This window comes from Lolium rigidum, chromosome 7, assembly GCF_022539505.1.
Source record: "Lolium rigidum isolate FL_2022 chromosome 7, APGP_CSIRO_Lrig_0.1, whole genome shotgun sequence".
In the NCBI taxonomy this organism is placed as follows: Eukaryota; Viridiplantae; Streptophyta; class Magnoliopsida; order Poales; family Poaceae; genus Lolium; species Lolium rigidum.
The window spans coordinates 165,656,405-165,676,323 of record NC_061514.1 but is presented as its reverse complement, the minus strand read 5'-3'; the positions used below and the strand labels follow the sequence as shown (position 1 = coordinate 165,676,323).

Here is a 19,919-nt window from a genome sequence, read left to right as displayed (position 1 = left end):
AATTTCGGCATGACCTTCCTACACGGTAGTACATAGGAGCGCCAGAAATGTGCCGAAACGGAAACTTAACGAATCAACATTTCGGCCCAACATTGGCAACTCATTTTCAACGCCAACACACAAGCACAAACACAACATATATGCCACACACGAGCTTTTTGCTTCAAATTTCCAATATACGACGATTTCATTCATCAATTTGTTCATTAATCACCTATTTGGTTGATATGTTAGTCAACGAGATCGAGACGTCACGCCGCGACCATGACGTATGGATTCCGACTTTCTAGATCTAGATCTAGATCTAGATCTAGATCGGTCAATGCGGGATAGATAAATCTAGATCTACATAGGGATGTGGGAGATGCATGCTGGAAGGGAAGATTTGCTCAAAAAATATTATTTTCTTTGGTCAAATTGGCCAAATTTGGGGTAGAAAGGGGCAAAAACTAGTTGGGTTGGGAGAAGGGTCGGGTTGTGTGTGGGAGGAGTGGAGTAGTGGTAGTGGGGGGAGTGGTTGTTGGCAGAAATAAGTGCCCAGGTTACTGCCGGCGCACCAGGACGTGGGTGCACCGGCAGTATTAAACCGACACGGGTGTAGTTGTTGCGGGCTAGGCCTAGAAAGTACTGCCGGTGCACTGGGCCAGGGGCGCACCGGCAATAGCGAATTACCACCGGCGCGCCCCTGGCCCAGTGCGTCGGCAGTACTTTCTGGGCCTAACCCGGATGGGGGGAGCCACTGCCTCATGTTAGCGCTGGCGTGGTTTTCTCGCTGGTGCGCCGACAGTGAGGCATCATCGCCGGCGCGGTGACAACTCGGTGCGCCGGCACCACTTGCCACCGGCGCATTAAAAAGGGGGTGCGCCGGCAGTCACTTCTCCACCTATAGACGTTTTCCTAGTAGTGGATGCGTGGCGCCGCTCGCTCAGGCGCCACACATTGCCTTATGTGTGTCATCCAAGCTGCCCAGTCCGACCCAACTTAGTCTTCTCTCTTTTCTCTCTTCATTCTCCTCTAGCCGGCGCCCTCACCTCTCTCCCCAACTCAAATTCCTCTCAAATCCCTTAGGATTCCTGCAGATTTGTCTGTGGATTGCATTTCCAACCCGTCTCTTAAGGTAATCTCCTCCAATCCCATTCTTTTCATCCAAGATCTTCATGGATTTGGTTGATTTTCATGTGAAATCCTAGCTTTTGGTTGATTTCCCAACCCTAGTTTTTGGAATGTTAGGGTTTGTTGGAATAGGAGAAGGGTTAGGGTTTGGTTGTATGGCTTGATTTTTTTTGTCTTGCCATGGATAATTATTGAACATCGTTCGTCATCTTCAAAACATTGTGCCACCTATAAGCCCAAGCGGGGTACCACAGCAGGTTTCCATGATCGTTCTAGTGCTGACGCTCGTACTGGACGGGACGTCCAACTGGTAGGCGTTCCAAGCTCCATACCGAAAGTAGGAGCATACATCCACCAATCCCTCCCTTTCCAGTCCTAAGACAAGCATCGTAGAACTGTACATGTACAAGGTTAGGTTATATCATACTATCATCGTACTATGATACATATTCTAGATTAGGCATTTCTAAGCAGATATGAGACATAACAAGTTCTTTCATTTATATTACCATACATATGCTAAATAACAAATACATATTCTAGGGTTTCAACCATGAAAATCAACCATCACATCTAGGGTTTCATGTCTAAACCAAATTCAAATCTATAAAAATCAACCGTCACATCTAGGGTTTCATGTCTAAATCTAATCAAATCCATGAAAATCTTAGATAAAAAGAAGGGAATCAGAGGAGAATAACTTAAGGAACGGGTGGGGAACGCAATCCACATATGTTTGGTGCCACTCATCTAGGGTTTCATGTCTAAATCTAACCAAATCTATGAGAATCTTAGATGAAAAGAAGGGGATCCAGAGGTCAAAGAAGAAAAAACATTAACTATTCAGTGAAAGTATTCTTCGGGCTAAATTATTTCAGTCCGCAACCCTTTAGTGTGTGCCGTCTATATGCGGTGTCACACTTCACTGCGTGGCGCCCGAGTGAGCGGTAATTTTGTTAAAATCGCCTTATGTGGATGTGGCCCATTTATTTCACCTCGGGTCCTCCTCCCTCCGCAGCTTCTTGATTTCCCAGGCGTCCCAAGCGAATTCCCCCCCGCCGCCAAACCACCACCACCACTCCTCGGTCCTTTCCAGCCCCTGCCTGTAGGCATTACTCTGCCAAAATCCTCTCTCCCGAGACATGGAAATGGCGTCCCAACCCCAGGCAGGCCGCTTCACCCGGGGAGTGGCGGCTCGTGCCCCGCCGTCGGCCTCCGTTGAAGGCCCCGCCTACCGCGCCACCGTGCAGAGATGCGTACGTCCGTACTTCCCTCCCCCCCTTCCGCCCTGCCAAGAACCGGGCTTTAACGCGTGTTCCCTTGCTTCTTTTCTTCTTCCTTCCGTTAGGTGGCGCTCGTCGACTGGTGGCTGGTGAGGGGCGAAGACGACAAGATCCGTGTTGCTGGGTACCCTGAGAGGTGAGGCGTTTTGTCAAAGAAAAATATCCCTTCTTCTCCCCTTTCCCCTTTCCCATTGCCCCTGCCTGCCCCTTGTGTGTTGCAGACCTGCGTTCTGTTCGTGGAAATAAAGATTTTTTAAAGTTAAGTTGCTAGATGAACTGCAACTTTCTCGTACTACTACTTAGTTGATAAACCTGCTTACTTCTCATTCTGTTTGGATCTGCCCCAGGTTTCAGCAATGCTGTCATCGTTATCTTGACGCATTCTGTTGCTGCTTCTTGTAAATTTGGGCTCGAGATTGTTAAGCAGTGGCGTATTTGGAAAACAAACCCAATCTTTAGAAGCTTCATTATATATCATCTTTCTCAGATATATATTATATATCATCTTTAGAAGCTTGACTTTGTAAAATTTTATCTTTTTAATCCATGTATATATTTCTATATGATCTGAATGGAAATAAATTCGTATTGATTAGATGAGCCTGCTATATTACTGATTTAATATGTTTCCACCTATGGGTAGACTGCACAACATATATATCCTAAGCCTTATCTACGCTTTGCAATTGTATGTTGTATTGGCAGCCATCTCCAACTTGGATCTTCTGCAATAAAACCTAACTGTTGAAGGTTTCTTTTGGGTATTATTATGCTGATGTCTGAAACCGACATCGATGTAAAAAAAATAGGAGTGGGTGGTAAAAAAATAGTTGATGGGAAACATAAGATTTAAAAGTACCTGGTTTAAGGAGCCCATGTAACTATTTTAAAGAGAAGGATTTTACCACTGATGTAACTCCATTAAATGATACTGATGGTATGTTACATGCTGTTACATCAATGGGAAGATAAACTGTGAAAATGATTCTGGGTTTTCGGAACGTCACTTCTCAGTGTTTTATTCTAAGATTTATATTCTAATGCTAACAAACCTAAACCTTGACAGTATTTCTCATCCATTAACTTATGTTATGCTGTATGTGACTGTGTCTCCAAGAATAGGAAATTTTGCTTGTGTTGTATTATTTTCTCTATGCATCGGAACTGATAACACTCGACATCTCTATAGTGTGAAACCATGTGTAACCTTTTAAAGAATCAGTTTTTCTTGACACCTCATGGCATTAACATGTTGTTGCTCACTCTTCCAGGAATCGAGCAGCTCGATTATTCTATTCTGATTCCATTACAATGCGGCATGCTGATGGCACTCTTGAGACTGCAGATCACAAGATTTTATTAATTAGGGGTCCATTAAATATCACACAGATGCATTGTAATGGATTTCCTTACGAGGTTTGATTTTTTTCTTCGTGTGTCAGTCTTCACTAGTTTTTTCCGGCAGAACAAAATGATTCCTCTTAATTTTGCATACTTCAAATAGTTCTACTTGATCTATCTGGTTTATCTCTGCCAGTTTTGTTTCTGGATAGTAACTTATTAACAGAGAGCCTGGCTTTTATCATTCATCATATTAAAATTTATGCAGGTTTCTAAAAACTTCCGACGTGGTTTTCCTGTTCAATGGGAGCAATGTGCTAATTCTAACATGAAACAGATGAATGAAAACACACAATCTCCATCAAAATCAACTGAATATTATATAGAGAAGTTCTTGCGTGGCAGCTTCATCAATTCAGCGGAATATAGTTTCATGGAGGCTGATCTCAAATCATCTAAAGGGCCTACTGGTAATACAGATGGACCTCCCAGCCAAGGGCTTTCAGATTTGTCTAATGGAATACCAAAAATTCAGGAACCTACTGGAAATGGTGCTGATTATCATAACTCAGTGAGCATCACGACTGCATCTGAGGGATTATGTAATGGCAGAATTGGTATGCCTGATGAATCTTGTGAAGATTCTGGGCCTGGAGAAACATATAGTGGTCGAACAAGTCAAGCAGCAAAACCACGTGAATTACAAGTATTGGCCAAAGGGTTGAGTCCAGCTTTTGGACTTCAATGTTCAAAAGATAACACAGGCAGAAGACTGCGGAGTGGCAAAGTTTGTGAAATGTCAAATGGTGCTTCATTTAAGAAGGGTAACTCCAAGAGGAAGACAATGCAGCATGAGACATTGAATGTGAAGGTGGACCCAATTGAAGAGACAAGACCCCCTTCAGATCCGACTTGTCACGAAAATGTAGGTTGGATTAGTTAAGTTGATGCAAATTAATTTCTGTTGAGTTCCACTTTTGACCAATGGCTTGCTCCGGCCTGGATTATTGCTCTTTCAAACAAACCATTAATGTAGCAGTAGCAGTCTAGTTGTATGTTGTTTACAGTAAACACACACTCGTTCTAAATATGCTCTGTTCTGTCATTTCAGTTTTGCTCCCATTAGGATTACAATTCTGTCATGGTATAGTCAAGTGGCATATCCACTGCAAATCTCTGAACATTTTACTGATAACCTGTAACTATCAGATGCTGATTAATGCTTTGGTGGTGACAAGTCATATAAGTTTGCCCTTTTTCCCTTGACTTGATGTTCTCTAGAAATCATGTGATATTGTTGAAGACTTGTTAATTTCTACTCCCTTTTGCTAAATCTCATAGTCTGACTCAATGTAGGGTAGCTCAGTTGCTCAAATCCCTGCTGCAGATGAACTTCAATCACAACATTCAGGTCATAAAGGTTAGTTCAATAATTTGCGTGAGTTCTTAATTCTTTACCATTCAGCTTTTACTTGATGGAAGCTACATCAGGTTTTGCTAGTAGTTGATAGCAATGACACACGTGCAATGCACATATTACATGAAACAAAGCCACTTCTGATGTTAAGACACATCACACACGTGCAATTCACATATTACATGAAACAAAGCCACTTCTGAATTTAAGAAAATATGCCTTAAATCGGTACGTCATAGTTGATTGTCAATGCTTTCGCTAGTACTCTGTATTTTGTTGTCCTAGGTAATGTTGTTAACAAATCATACTTCAGTCCAAAATAGGAGGAAACCAACTTATTTGCACCCTAAACAAAGAACTTATATCTGTTGTCCTGCTATGATGTAAACCTAGTGAATAGACAAACAACAATAGTGTGCTAGTTGAATAAATGGAAGAGCCAGTAGACCAGCACCACACAGACGAGGACTCTGTATTGCCTCTTTGTATTACGCATACAAGGAACACAAATGACTGTTCACACATGGTTATCTGGAACAAGTATTTAACACTCATGGTTGTTCGCTGTAGGAAAAGGGAGAGGAAGACCTAGAAAGAGGGCGAGGATCGAGGAGGTGTAGCATCGAGCATGGTGCGGTGAATATCAGAGCAACATTTTGTGATGAAGTAAATCTCAGCAAATGGTAGATGTGCTGTGTAACGGATTAGAGTTATGCTAATGTAGGTTGTAGGATGAGGAAGATGCTACCGCTGTGAAACGGTTGGCAGAACAGTTCTTTGCAGGCCAACTATCTATGTATGTAGGTGCATCTGGAGATTATGTTACAAACCAATTCACATGTGCTGATGATGAGCTCAAGTACAACAGCTTCAGATGGATCTCTTCCTAGCTTTCTACAGCTGAAGGAGCTGCTCATGGTGGCTGGGCGTCACTGGCTTATCTCAAGGATCACCCAGAGGAAGCCTCATCTATCCATGAGGTGATCTAAGCAACGAGGTCCATGTCTGAACTGTTCTGAGACCGGTAGTTTGTATAGGTGATCGTGTTTCATCGAATGGCTTTTGGTTCCCTGGTCTGTATGATCGGGCTCCAGGAAGGTGGTCCCAGGTAGTAGCTCTTTTTGGAAGTAGCAAGGTCCAAGGTGGGTTGGGTAAAAACTCAGAAAAACATCTGGCTTCTAGATTCACTTTCCTGTGATGACTATGGTTTTGTACTTTCATTTATTAAATGGAACCGGGGAGAAATCCCTGTGAATCTAAAAAAGAAGTGCTGGTGTATTACTCATGCTCTGCTGTTTAGCCAGAAAATCTTATCTGTCCGTGGGATTTCATTAAGTACCTTATCACCTGAACTCAGGATTTCCTCTATTTTGCAAACTTGAATATCAGAAAACTTGTTAGATCCAGAGGCAACTGAAGTAGCATATGGTCTTCCTTCATTCTGAGTGTGCTTCTGGGCAAAGATTCGGGCGTAGCATACCAGTAAAGTAGAAAGAAGCGTCAAGCACACACCATCACTGTAAAAAGTACTTGGCTGCTTAACTGGTTAGAACACACAGATTTAAAACATCTGAACTCAAGTTCATGTGTACAGATTCGAGGTCTCAAATACCACTGCTTGAGATGATTACAAGTATTCAATTGATATCCTAATAACGGTTATGCACTTATGGTCTCATGGATACACTATATCTCATCAAACTATTACTCATTTAGCATAAATGGGTACACCTAAAAGATGCAACCGAAGTTCCTAAATTTCACACGACCAAAATTCCTAATCTCTTGCCCTCAGCTACGATTGATTCGGAGTACCCCATAAACTTTCATGGTAGACATTTACTCGGCAGTTGGAAGGACTTTATTGGCGTCTTTCTCAGAAACAGAACCATAGAAACATATTCTTGTGTCGCCTTCTCGAACCTTCTGACCTAGATATCCCTTGTACAGGTCCCAAAACTCATTGCTGCATAATAAAGTGATCGAAAAGTAAAATTATATGGTGATGGCAGTATTTGCTTGTAGTTCTTTCGGGTGCCTAATGTTGTTGCCACAAGAGGTACCTGACTTGTGGTAGCGTAAACAAGTTAAATGATTTCGGGTCCCTCTGCATGTCAAGTACCACTAGTTTCAAGCGTGACAGCGACAACGCTTCCAGGTCGATTAGTTTCTTGATCCTGATCAAGAAAAAGCAACTACATAAGAATAGAAAAAGGTAGGACTACTCTATATATTGGGGCAATACCACTTGGTGCTGTGCTGAACAGCAGACAATCTTTTCCTCCACTACACATTTGTGGTAAGTAAACGGTTGTAATCATATTCCATGCTTAGTAGTTTTCAGTGGAACATTACTCATGAGAAGAGAAACAATTTTTCTTTGATACGGCATACTCATAAAACTTGAAAAGAAAAATCATGCATTCCATGCTTCTCTTGGAAACTGGCAAGATATTTTAACAAAGTTGGAGCAATCAATAATCAAGACAGTTAACGTGGTCATGCCCAGTGCACACACCCCACAGTGAAGAAAGTTCATGATATTGAATTGCATCAATGACTAAGCTTATGGTGCTGACTTTTCCACATGACTTTCTTTCTTCAGTGAGATCATAGTGAAGTAAATCCCCTACAAATTTTGCAAGTTAGACATTGTTTCTAATATATTATCGTGCTTGTTTCATGAATCTATTAGCTTCTACTACCTCTGGACGGAATAAATTGACGCAGCCAGCAGCTAACAGTACGCAAGCCTCCCTCCGCGTCGATTAAATCCGACCGGAGGGAGTAAAAACTAAGGCAAGTATGAAAAATATATTGTTTTGGGGACAAATGTAACACCCATATAGTTACAATACAGGTATTGAATCTACCAGACCAAGAAATATATATCCTTTTAGTTTTATCTGTGAACAAGATAAATTGCCACTTCCAGATTCCAGAATTAAACCTACAAGTTCAAAATTTTGAACCCAGTTGGTTTTGAATTCACCAAATACTAAGCTCCTGTTGTGTGCTATTTAAACATAAAGGCAAGCATAAGCCAGCCATAAGCTTGAACAGTCAGGATCTCATACCTGCTGGGTGTACCGCAGGCAATATTAACTCGATCTTTAAGCAGCGCAACCTACATGTAAAAAAGAGAGAGAATGAGACAGCTGAATAAAAATTAGCAAGAGGCTAAGAGAAAACTAGAATGTCTGTTCTGTAATTTACAACAATCTCAGTTTCTATTCTGCAAACAATATAACAATTAAATGAAAAAGGCGTTCACATGGTTATGTGTGATCAGATAGAAGATCCGAATCCATAAGATTCAATGAAGTGCACTAAGGGATAGATGCTTGCATATAGGAGATCTGAAGATCTTGAGGTTATAATTTACTCAGATGCAGACTTTGCTGGGTATGTGGATACTAAGAAATCCATGCCAGTTATATATTCACCCTTACAATCCCTTATGTCATCGTTGCAATGCAAGATGAGTTTGTGGCACGTTATGAGGCTACCGGGCAGGCTGCATGGCTTAAGAACTTATCCCAGATTAAAAAGTGGTAGACAACATTTTGAAGCCACTACTTTGTACCGCGATAACAAAAGACATAGTCTTCTATTCAAGTAACAAGTCAAGTGGTGCATTGGTGCCGCCAAACACGTAAAAAATCAAATATCACATAGTGAAAGGTGGAGTCTGGGCTCAAACCATTAAAATCCATCATATTAGTACTATGTCGATGCTCACGGATCCGCTTACGAATGCCCAATCAGTTTAAGGAACATATAGCCAGCATGGGGCTATTAGAAAGTCTTATGGTTTTTATTCTGGAAATAGGACCATTAGAATAGTCTAACTCATTGCTTTAGTTTGTTGTTCTATTAACTGGTTATTAGCCCTTCCATTAAGTGGGATAATGTTGGAGTTAATCTCTTGCCCTCTAAATAACAGGGCTGTGCCCCTCTAACTAACTAACAAAGCATAAGGAGATAAGGGATAACCTACAATCCTAATTTCAGGGGCGCTCCAAAGTCTTTGGAGCTGGTGTTAGCCTGAATGTAATCTTGTCATGGTGTGACCTGCCCGCAAAGGTTGTGTGCAGGCTGTAGTGTGAATAGCACACATAGGTATATCTGGAACTGGATCAATATAGTCCAGTGGACTTTGGACTTTATTTTATTGGATACAGCTGGCCTGGACATCACTGGATGTGGATATCAACGGGACAATGCGTCCAACAATATTCGAGGGACTTTGGATCTAAAGATTGAATAGTCCAATATCCACTGGACGATACATGTACGCACCATGCACTGGTCACCGTCTTCGCTGGATGTGTAGAACATCTGCACTGTTGTGGCACGCCTCACTGCTAGATCCCCGTCGCGCGCTTCACCGACACAACGATGCTGTGTCATATCCTCCGTGGGACCCACCTTCCATTGTAGAGTATTCTAGAAGTTGGTGTAGGGTTTGGATTGTGCCACATGGCAACAATCTAAAGGGTACAAGTATAAATAGGTCCTAGCATAGGTTGCTGGGGCAAGCATGGGGTCCTAGCATAGGTTGCTGAGGCAAGCATGGGTTGCTAAGTCTGTAGGCATTCGTTGCCCAGTATTGTGTAGCATCTGCTGCTACAAAAGCTAATAGAAGAAGAAGGCATCCGTCGCCTGAAACTATCGGGTGTTCTCCTCTGTATTGCTAGTCCTTCATTTTCTGCTTTAACTCAAGAAAGAGAAGAGAGAGAAGAGAGGGAACACTAACAGCTATGGCCAGCACTTAAGTAATGCTAGATGTTATCTTGCCTCTGATGTGCAAAAAAAAAACTATTATTTTGTGTTCCAACTCTTAATTAGCAAGTTAAATAAAATTGGAAGTGTCGGAAGTACATGGTCACTATCCTTATAGTCATTTGAGAAGCAATGTAAATAACCTCAAGCATACGGGATTTATTTACTCCATTAAACTTATTTAGGGAACTTAGAAAATTATGATATATCATATCCGTATGTACATGTCCATTCTGTTTACTCACCAACAACAGACATATGGATTTTTTTTGTTTTTCACTAAACTTGAAATGCATTAATCCATTTTAGGGAAAATATAGAAATTAAGAAGCTTAGCACATGAAAGGCAACCAGTTTTTCTTTTGTACTCGGTCTTAAAAATCATACGACATGGATGTGAGTGCAACTGTGCAGTATCAGTCTTTATGCTTGTTTGATTGAACTAGAATGAGTGACATATGTTCTTCTAAGTGATTATGTATGATTTTTAGATGTCTCATCATGTGTTCCGTGCTACCTTAGTGACTGAAAATGTAGTTGCTGGCGAGGGTGTTGCTACACCACCTACTACTTTTACTACAAACAAAACAACACCTAGAAGTTCAGATCCAGTAAAAAATATTTCTGAGAATTGGAGCAGGAAGACAGCGATACCAAGGTCAGTTGCATGGCGATTCTTCAATATTTTATTTATTAAAGTTTAACTCAAAAGGAAATGGATCCCTTCTTTACCATCAAGGGCGAGGGCAATAGAACACAAACAAAGTTTAACCTTTCGGCAAAGTGGTGATTGCAATGGATTGTGCACACTATCTTCCATTGACCGGCTGGATATATAAAAAGGTTTTTTCTGAAATACACAAGTTTTTTCTTAACCAGACACATGGATCATGTAGAAATCAACAGACGTGTAGTATTTTTTTTTATTTACAGAAGGAATGGTAAATTGTTTGTCCTACTGTGCTCTAATCTTTAGTCCCTGTTTTGGGTTATATATGACGACCTAACTGTTATAGCTATTTAATACTTTGTAGATCATTGGTTAAGAAACCTCTTACTCCGTAGTATATTTAAGCTGAAACTATTATATGGTTTGTTAATTGAAGAATGCACAAATAAAAAACTCTCTCTTCAAGTGCAACCATGATATGTGGAGTACTAATTATGAGGTGCATCTTTTCCTGGTAAACCTTAGTGTTGATGTGTTCCTGTTGATTTACATGCTCATGAATATGAGCTCTAAGATGTGGTGTCGAGATTCACGGTCGCCAATCCAGGTTCCCATTATTATTTGCTCGTGAAATTTGCACCTTTTAAACAAGATCTTACAGTCAAAATTTTAATTTCCCGTTTCAACTTATGTCATAGGTTGTTTTTGCTCATAACACACCTGAACCAATTTTATTGCCCACTAAATTATTTTGTTTAACTTTAAGCTAGACGAGTGTAGCCTTCTGTAGTCCATCTATCTGATTCAGTTTCCAATTTTTATTTTTCCTTGCAATTTGCTACATGTTTCAAAACAATTACAATTTGTTTTGTTGACTTATGTAGATCACCTCTGCATGTTCCTATTGTTGGATTATCACTTCTCTTTCACAACAGATCAACTAAAGGATATGTAAATTGGTAAATATGAGTATTTTATCTCACCCGTTGTGGGGATCCGGTAGCAGACTGAAGTCGCCAATCATGAGGAGTTCCTACCACAGCTAGCGTACTGAAGTTCGTTGCATTTGTAATAATGGGCTAATGTATTTCTTTTACTTTCCCTATTTGTTATGATTAAATATACTTACTCTATTGTATAGTATTATATTTCATAACAATGAATTGCATCAATTGTACACTTGTTTAGTCACGGTTTATATGATACAGTTTGTAGGAAATCAAATGATTCATATCTAGCTACCAAGAAAAGTTTCATGCCTGCAGTTTCATAACCAAGCAACCAACTTTGGAATCAAATCCAACACTTGCTGGGTTAAATGGTATGTACTATGGTGAGTGGGTTCAAGAGTATTCCATGTCATTTATTAGATCTCGGTGCACTTGGCAATGTATTTTCATACTTAGAAAGGATTACAATTTATTTCATTGTAATCTACGGCAATATATTTCATAGTAATCTATGATGCAGAAAAATATTGCATAGGTGAATCCAAATGCGCACACATCAACAAAAAAATTAAACGAGAATATGAAGAAACGGCGCAGCAAAGCGCGCAAGGTCCATCTAGTAAAGATTGAATAGTCCAATATCCACTGGACTATACATGTACGCCCCATGCATCGGTCACCATCTTCGCTGGATGTGTAGAACGTCTGCACTGTCGTGGCACGCCTCGCTGCTAGCTCCCAGTCGCGTGCTTCACCGACACAACGACGCTGTGTCATATCCTCCGTGGGACCCAAATTCTATTGTAGAGTATTCTAGAAGTTGGTGTAGGGTTTGGATTGTGCCACATGGCAACAATCTAAAGGGTACAAGTATAAATAGGTCCTAGCATAGGTTGCTGGGGCAAGCATGGGGTCCTAGCATAGGTTGCTGAGGCAAGCATGGGTTGCTAAGTCTGTAGGCATTCGTTGCCCAGTATTGTGTAGCATCTGCTGCTACAAAAGCTAATAGAAGAAGAAGGCATCCGGCGCCTGAAACTATCGGGTGTTCTCCTCTGTATTGCTAGTCCTTCATTTTCTGCTTTTACTCAAGACAGAGAAGAGAGAGAAGAGAGGGAACACTAACAACTATTCCCAACCCCTAGCGCAATATTAGAAGGGAAACCCTGACTGCAGTACAAGTTGGCGATCTCTCTAATGTACCCTCTCTCCTAATAATACCAAACCAACCCTAAGCTTGCGCTTTGGGACCCGAAGGCCTGCTCTTCCACCAGCCACCCTGGACAGTGCCGGTGGAGTCCCGAAGGACTACGGTGCCCACAGAGATAGCAAGCGAGTCTTCACCTCGGTACAGCTACGTCCTCGACGGTGATCAGGCATTGATGGCTTCCCCAAGGAATGGCTAGCCTCTTCTCAATTTCAGATTAGGTGTTCCTGTTTTAGTCTAATCCTAAGCTATGCTAATTATTAGAACTAACAGTGCCATAGGATTAGCTACTTTCTGGTGAATGGGTTGATCAAGGTTTAGAGCAGGCGGCTGCCACAAATCCAGTAGCTATGTTGCAGACACTATGAAGTAATACGAAATATTTCAAAGTAAAGTTGTGGTTCCGTTCAACATCTAAGATACGGCACTTGTAGCAGAATTGCAAAGGCTGCTTATAGGTGAACATTCCTAGCAAAATGGATGCACCAAGCAAAAAGGCAGCAACATTAGCAATTCAGTGGTTGAGACTAGCAGAAAAGGTGGATGCACTAATTTTTTTGTGTACAGCCATACAGCATGACCAGAAAAAATGCAATAGCCTTATGATGCTATGGAGAACTTGCAACGCGTGGCGAGGCGTACCTGCTCCTCCACTTTTATGTGTTTGGCAAAGAGCTTCACCGCATGGCATCCTTTCGTGAACATCTTCAAGCCCCTGAAAAACAAAACGCTGGTATCATCAATACAGGGGCAACAGACGCTTGCGGACCAGAGTTTCGAAAACGGCAGCAGTTTCATCAGAAGAATAAGTAAGAATCGCAGCATCTGCTACCTGATAAGCTCCAGCGATCGCAGCGCGCCCAAGCTGATAACCAGGAGCGCCGGGCTGCCCGCGTCGACGGACCCCTCGACGAGCTGCCCTTCGCAGAGCTCCTCCTTCCACGCCGCCCCGAAGGCGCCCTTCACGTGGTCCCCGAAGCTCTCCGCGTCCTGGCTCGCCCCCTCCGGGAGCTGCACCATGCATCCCTCTGCGCAGAGCACGGGGGGATCCGGAAATATTGTTTCATAACCCGGCGAGACGAGCACAGAGAGATGCTGAATCGAATTGGGCAGGACCAGGGGCGGTGCCGTGGTGGTTCGCGCGGATGGATGCGGACATACGTACCGGAGTAGGCGCCGAGCTCGAGCGGGGAGAGGCGCATCTTGGCGGCGCGCTCGAAGCTGCGGAGGAGGAACTCGAGCTGCCGCGCCGGCGGCAGCGCGGCCGACAGGAGGACGCCGCCGCCCGCGGGTTCATCTGCAGCGGCGGCGGCGGCGGCGGGGCGCGGCTTCTTCTGCTTGTGCGTCTTCTTCGAGACGGGATTGGTGGATTTCACGGCGAGGGCCTTGCCGGGTTTGTCCGCCTTCTTCCGCTTGCCGGCGGTGGCCGCCTGCGACTGCGAGTGCGGCGCCATTTTTGGGAGTACGGGTTTGGGCTTGGTGGTGCCGTTCCGCGTTAGGGTTTACCTCGACGGAAATTGATATACTGGCACGAAACTTAACGGCAAAAATCAAGGCTCAGCTCGGCTCGGCTGTTGAACGAGCCGAGCCACGGCTTGGCTCGAAACTTAACGGCAAAATCACGGCTCGGCCCGGCAGTTGAACGAGCCGACCCTCCAGCTATGAATATGAAAGTTGCGATATTTTTGATAAATTGATGAAAGTTGCGAGAGTTTTTTTTGCCAAAGGGCCAGATTTGTCAATAATACGAAAGGCGAGGTGAAACTCGAGAGCTGGGTTGAATTTGCAAACAAATAGTATAATTTGCGCAATAAATCTGTTTTAGAGGATCTATATCCAGTTTGAAGGAATTCGATCGATAAATATATTCAATTCTGAACTGGGTATGCTAAATATCGTCCAGATATACGCATCCAAAAATCATTTAGCATTTTTTGATGATTTAAACCTGAATAATCCGATTTTCAATCAAAACGTCAAAGCTATATGGTGCAGTTGGTAAATAGTGAGGTACCCAGTTCTGTTAAAAAAGGCTCACTCTCATAGCCATTACACCGGATATGGAGCCCAAAACGACATTAGGACACTGAAGCTTCTTTTGAATGTTATCTCATCCCGTGTGTTTATTGCATACATATGGAGTGTGGTGTTTTGGAGACTGAGCTACATCTACTCTTTATTTTCAAACACTCAAAAATTGTATTTTATAGCTTTTAAAAAATTTGAAAAAAATTCTAGCGGTAGCCAATTATGCATGCTACAATGGTGTAAAATCTTAATGCAAACTAATTTATATTCTAGGCTACATGAAATTGAAAAAAATCTGAAAAAATATGAAATGTGCACTATTTACTATAAAATTTCTCGGAATTTGTTATTTTTGTGTAGCCTAGAATATGAAGTAGTTTGTATTAAAATTTACACCATTGTAGTATACATCATTAGCTATCTATAGTTAATTCAGAATTTTGAAACTTTGAAACATAAATTTTGCAAAATAAAGGGCTACATGTAGCTCGGTCTCCCTTTGAAGTTTTCCCATACATATGGACCTATATTGTTCATGTGGTCATATTATATTCATTCATTCTTTTGTGTTGCAACTATTTATTCTATGGATGTGTTTGTTGATCTACTTATGTGCGTATTGTAGAACCAAAAAATATTGAAGAAACACGAGCCGTATGGCAGAAAATGATAAAGGTGATGTTGCCCAATGGGGATCAGACCGATATGGACGAACAATGGGGCTGGCGAATTTGTTGGTCCTAGTCCTAATCCCCAGCACCATATGCGCTCAAGGGACGGATGATGGAGCTGGTGACAAGATCGACGCGTCCAAGTTAGAAGATCAGGCGCTGCAGGATGCTGGTACTCTACAAGATGGCAACAATGATAGTATCCTGACTGTTGTCGCCAGTATAGCTGAAGGGCAACACTGCCGTATCTTCATCAGATCAACATATCTGATCATGAATAAAATAATTTGCAATAGTTCAAGTTTGGCAGCAACAAGCTAATGCCGACGATATATCCTCAAGTGAACACAGACTGTCAAATGTGCCACAAACAATCTGTTCGGACAACCAGAGGCTATCAGTCAAATGTGGCACGAACCATGGGAAAAGCCGGCAGAATGTTCGAATATGTAGAACTGAGATACCTTTTCCCACATGTTGCGCTCATTGTTGCTGAAGTAACATATGTGGACCATGCTGATTTTGCCAATTACACGGGGTTTGCTGATTTTCAATGGTCTACAGCTGGTGCTACAACCACCCTATATATCCATAAAAAGATTGAAGTTCAGAAGACAGGAAAATAAATAATTGTGGGGAGCTACTTTTTACACTGGGAGACAGCTACAGAAAGGTCCAAAGTCCAAACAGAAAGATTCCTGCAAGTGATACTGACAAAAAGATTTGCTGCCGGGGTGCACAACTGCCTATCTGGCAAATCTCCTAATCTTTTGTCCTGCCTACACTAAAACAGACTAGATATACACCAAAGTGCAGGCCAGGACACCACCAGTCACCACAAGATTTACCAACCTGTTCTTCCTAACTGATAACTAGAAGTCAGTACTAGTGCTGGGATAGTGGCAGATGGCTTCTTAGTTTACCATATAGTATATACTCCGTATTATGTTTGCCAAAAAAGGGTTAACAATATAATATGTTTATAAAGGTTTTTCTTGGAAGGTGGATTTAATTTTGGTATCCTGAGTTGTATAAAAAGCTGACTAATTCTCAGGAAAGTTCATTTTGCTGTATTTTTCGTAAAGAACCAAGGAAACAGCAATCTTAATTCTGGCAAAGTCTTCAAAATTCTAGGGAAAGTTTGTTTTGCTGTATTTTTGGAACACCAAGAACCACCTGTTCCAATGAGAACCCCTTTTTAACACTAGCTTTGCATCTACACAATGCCTATATGTACTGAAAAGGAAGATAGCTATGTATGTATCTCAATATCTACATCAAATAAGCATCCTCCTTGCTCCTCCAACTGCATCTCTGTTGCCGATTCTAACAAGAACTATGCCTGTTGTGCATGGGTTTTGCTCTTTTCATCATCTCCAGGATAGCGGTAGCCTTCCTCCTGGCTCTTGGAGTCCCATTCTGTGCAAGAGAAGCCAATGAGCCATTTGTATTCTCGTCCTCCTCGACCTCTTTAACCTTTTTCCGATTGTACATACAGATTGAGAAGAGGATTACCGCTGCATTCTCTTTGCTGCGCTTGCACTCGCTCTCCCTTATTGCCTGGAGCATACAAGTGGCACCACCAAACTCTATCATCAGCTCTACCATGTCATAGTTGCTTGATAATAAAGCAAGTATGGCCAAGGATTCCTCGACAAGTGACTGATCTCCGATGGCTCTCAGTGCCACATCAACGATCCCACAGTTTGTAGCTATTGATCTGTTCTCATGAAGCATGCATAGATTGAAAATCGCTGATGCCGCATCTTTCTTTGCTATGATGCTGCCATGATCAAGAAGATCAATCAAAGGTTCAATTGCCCCTAATTCACCAATCTTCTCCTTGTTGGAGTCAAGAGCTGAGAGAGTGAAGATGGCAGCTGCCGAATTGCTGCGGCTCCCCATGTCTCCCGATTTTAGTGCCCATATGAGAAATGGGATAGCTTCGGGGTCATCTCCAATTATCTTCTTATTACTATCATGTAGTGAGAAGTTGAGAATTATAGTCACCATATCCTCCACTACTTGTGGATCATTCTGCAATCCTGGGGTGGAAAACCGGGCAAAGGTCATTTGTGATATGGACTCTGGCCTCTCTTCCAAAAGAGCTCTAAATTCACTGCTACGCTTGGTAAGCAGCCGGAGACCCTTGATCGCTTGTTTCTGCTCAGTACTGTTTGATGACGAAGTTATTTTGTTGAATATTTCATCAAATGTTCTTCGCTCACTGTTGCTAACATAATCTTCCTCTTGGTTCTCAAGTGGTGGCAAGGCAAACCCATTCTCTGTGCACCACTGTGCTATCATGCTTCGAATGAGGAGGTTAGGAATGAGGGTTGTGTTCAAGATCACTTGCTTGGTCTGCGGACACATCTGGTTCCCTGCACTAAACCACTTCACTATGAAACGACGATCATAGGTCTGCATGGGAGAAACAAAAAGATCAATTGGTCATGTTCTTCGTTAACAAAACACACAAGGTTGTCATGCAGATTGACTAGGATACCAGGTTAAAATTTCCTTATTAAGCTAGATAGCTACTATATAATAGATCTGCCGGTTCATTATCTCTTCCAGACTCCCAGTCAATGTTTTCACCGTATGAAAACACGAATATTTCCCTAAGTGGTCATAAAATTCAAAACATGCCAAATGTGGACCGCATTTACTTTTGACTTGTGAAAAGATGAATGAGTTTAAGAGTTCACACACAACCTAGTATTGGGGAACAGCTGTAGTACAATGATGGTATAATACATGTCAAATATTCAGAGGTGCATGTGATGTCAATGTGAAAAGGCATCTTCAGTTCAACATGCTTCACATGGCCAAGCCTCAGTTTTCTTGGATTATTACTATTTAATCCTACCAAGCAAGTACTACATGGGGGGTACAAAATTGACTTCCAACACTGACTCGGTCCACATGCTTCACATGTAAGAAATCACTAATTCCACGAGTTTAATGAAACAAGATCTGAATGTACACCTTTTGAATATTATATCCATTTGTGCCTTCAAAGAAACAAATAAATGAATAGTAGATCTGAAATTCGCAGTTCTTGCATTCACGCATTCCAGAATGCAAATCAGTGTAATCTGAATCTGTTCGGTTAATTAGTTTTCCATATATAAAGCATTGCTGCCACAATGCAGTAACTGTATGTTTTTAACAAGACCCTAATCTTTAGAAACCGGAATATACAAATGCGACATTTGCACATACTATTCAACTGACATACGGCAAGCATTCCACTGCTTATCCAAATCCAGGCATGGCTGTATCCGATTTTTTTTTAGTTGTTATTAGCTTAAATCTAAGCAATGTGGCTTACAGGTTTTCCATTATGATTACGCATCCCGGTGATTCGCACCACGAATCAAGATTCAAGAACAGTAATTGATCGCATTTATGCCCAGTAATAACTAAAAGTTGAAAACGCGCAAGGATAGTGAAATCTTTGAGCAACAGCATTTACGCCCTAGGAGAAGAGAAAGAAAAATCAGGCAAACGTAGTACGCACGACGGGATTCTTCTTGATATGACAGCGGCGAATCCAAAATACTAAGCAGGAGCACCCCCGAAATCAGCGAAAGAAGCGCAAGCGCGCGGTGGTCCTCACCTGCCCGGACTCGACGACGACGGGATCCGCCATGATCTTGGACGAAATCGGGCAGAGGAACTGCGCCGGCACCGCGTCCGCGTCCGCCTCCTCCGCGGGGCGGGCCTCCTCTCCGCCTCCGCGGGCGCCCTTGCCGCTCCCGCCGACCTCCGCCTGCCTCAGCGCCGCGAGCGCGGCGGCCGCCTCGTCGAAGGCGTCGGCGCCGGCGCACCCGGCGGTGACGGTAGCCACGAGCTTCCTCAGGCGCCGCCGCAGAGCCGCGGTCTCCTCCTCCTCTGCCGGCGCCGGCGGCGGCTTCGCCATTTCTTGGGGGCAAGGCGTGGGATGTGTGCTTCCGCCGATGGGTTGGGGGAGACGGGTGGGAAGTTTTAATTAACTTACTAGGAGTAGCGGGTTTTCTCTGACTCTGTGGGCCCCACCGCCGCCACGGGTTGCCACGTGTGCTGTGTAAATACCGTGCCTTCAATTGCAGGCGAGGGAGTAACGGCTGGTGGGTGAGAAAAGTTGACTGCCGCTTCCGTATGGTGGTGACGGTGAAAACGTAACGGATATTTTTTTTACCCAATTGCTAAAAAGTGCTCGGGTGCTGTTTGTCCGTTCAAGCACTCGGTTTGTGACCGTCCGATGAAGTTAATCAGGCCCGCGTCGCGATACCTTTTCCGACAGCTTTCGCCTTGGGTCCCACCTGGCTATTTGTCAGGGAGACGCAGCTCTCCCTGTTTTTCCCCAATTCCAATCCCCATTCCTGTATCAAATCCTGCTAGGGTTTCGTGGAGAAATCATTGAAGCGAGCGGCGGCGTTGAGCTAATCTCTGGAGAGCGAGACGCGCGCGCG

General features: G+C 42.8%; 3 protein-coding genes across 4 annotated transcripts; 1 reads left to right on the top strand and 2 right to left on the bottom strand.

The window, feature by feature from the left end:
• The first annotated feature begins 2,161 nt into the window (after positions 1-2,161).
• LOC124674047 lies at positions 2,162-6,027 on the top strand. The gene is made up of 6 exons (XM_047210080.1): positions 2,162-2,369; positions 2,462-2,532; positions 3,668-3,812; positions 4,006-4,662; positions 5,094-5,157; positions 5,725-6,027. Exons 1-6 carry the CDS (start codon positions 2,256-2,258, stop codon positions 5,772-5,774), a joined length of 1,101 nt encoding a protein of 366 aa, XP_047066036.1. The 5' UTR covers positions 2,162-2,255; the 3' UTR covers positions 5,775-6,027.
• A 685-nt stretch (positions 6,028-6,712) lies between these two features.
• Positions 6,713-14,217, bottom strand: LOC124677862 (protein CMSS1-like). Its single transcript, XM_047213817.1, has 6 exons — positions 13,929-14,217; positions 13,596-13,791; positions 13,406-13,478; positions 8,232-8,281; positions 7,218-7,331; positions 6,713-7,120 (listed from the first exon to the last, which is right to left on the bottom strand). Exons 1-6 carry the CDS (start codon positions 14,215-14,217, stop codon positions 6,994-6,996), a joined length of 849 nt encoding a protein of 282 aa, XP_047069773.1. The 3' UTR covers positions 6,713-6,993.
• Positions 14,218-16,612: 2,395 nt separating this feature from the next.
• LOC124674969 (U-box domain-containing protein 9-like) lies at positions 16,613-19,387 on the bottom strand. Of its 2 annotated transcripts, XM_047211024.1 has the most exons (3): positions 19,085-19,387; positions 16,978-17,883; positions 16,613-16,881 (listed from the first exon to the last, which is right to left on the bottom strand). In XM_047211024.1, exons 1-3 carry the CDS (start codon positions 19,385-19,387, stop codon positions 16,789-16,791), a joined length of 1,302 nt encoding a protein of 433 aa, XP_047066980.1. In that variant the 3' UTR covers positions 16,613-16,788. The 2 variants fall into 2 exon arrangements, with proteins under 2 accessions (XP_047066980.1, XP_047066979.1); XM_047211023.1 differs by having other exon boundaries at positions 16,613-17,883.
• Positions 19,388-19,919: the final 532 nt, after the last annotated feature.

Excerpts from the sequence above, each read along its gene's own strand:
- LOC124674047 (XM_047210080.1), top strand. The coding sequence starts at position 2,256 with ATGGAAATGGCGTCCCAACCCCAGGCAGGCCGCTTCACCCGGGGAGTG. Across the intron at positions 2,533-3,667 it reads GTTGCTGGGTACCCTGAGAG|GAATCGAGCAGCTCGATTAT; the intron begins GTGAGGCGTTTT and ends TCACTCTTCCAG. Across the intron at positions 5,158-5,724 it reads ACAACATTCAGGTCATAAAG|GAAAAGGGAGAGGAAGACCT; the intron begins GTTAGTTCAATA and ends TGTTCGCTGTAG.
- LOC124674969 (XM_047211023.1), bottom strand. The coding sequence starts at position 19,387 with ATGGCGAAGCCGCCGCCGGCGCCGGCAGAGGAGGAGGAGACCGCGGCT. Across the intron at positions 17,884-19,084 it reads TCGTCGTCGAGTCCGGGCAG|ACCTATGATCGTCGTTTCAT; the intron begins GTGAGGACCACC and ends TCTCCCATGCAG.
- LOC124677862 (XM_047213817.1), bottom strand. The coding sequence starts at position 14,217 with ATGGCGCCGCACTCGCAGTCGCAGGCGGCCACCGCCGGCAAGCGGAAG. Across the intron at positions 13,792-13,928 it reads CGAGCTCGGCGCCTACTCCG|AGGGATGCATGGTGCAGCTC; the intron begins GTACGTATGTCC and ends TGCTCTGCGCAG. Across the intron at positions 7,121-7,217 it reads TTTACGCTACCACAAGTCAG|CAATGAGTTTTGGGACCTGT; the intron begins GTACCTCTTGTG and ends TTTATTATGCAG.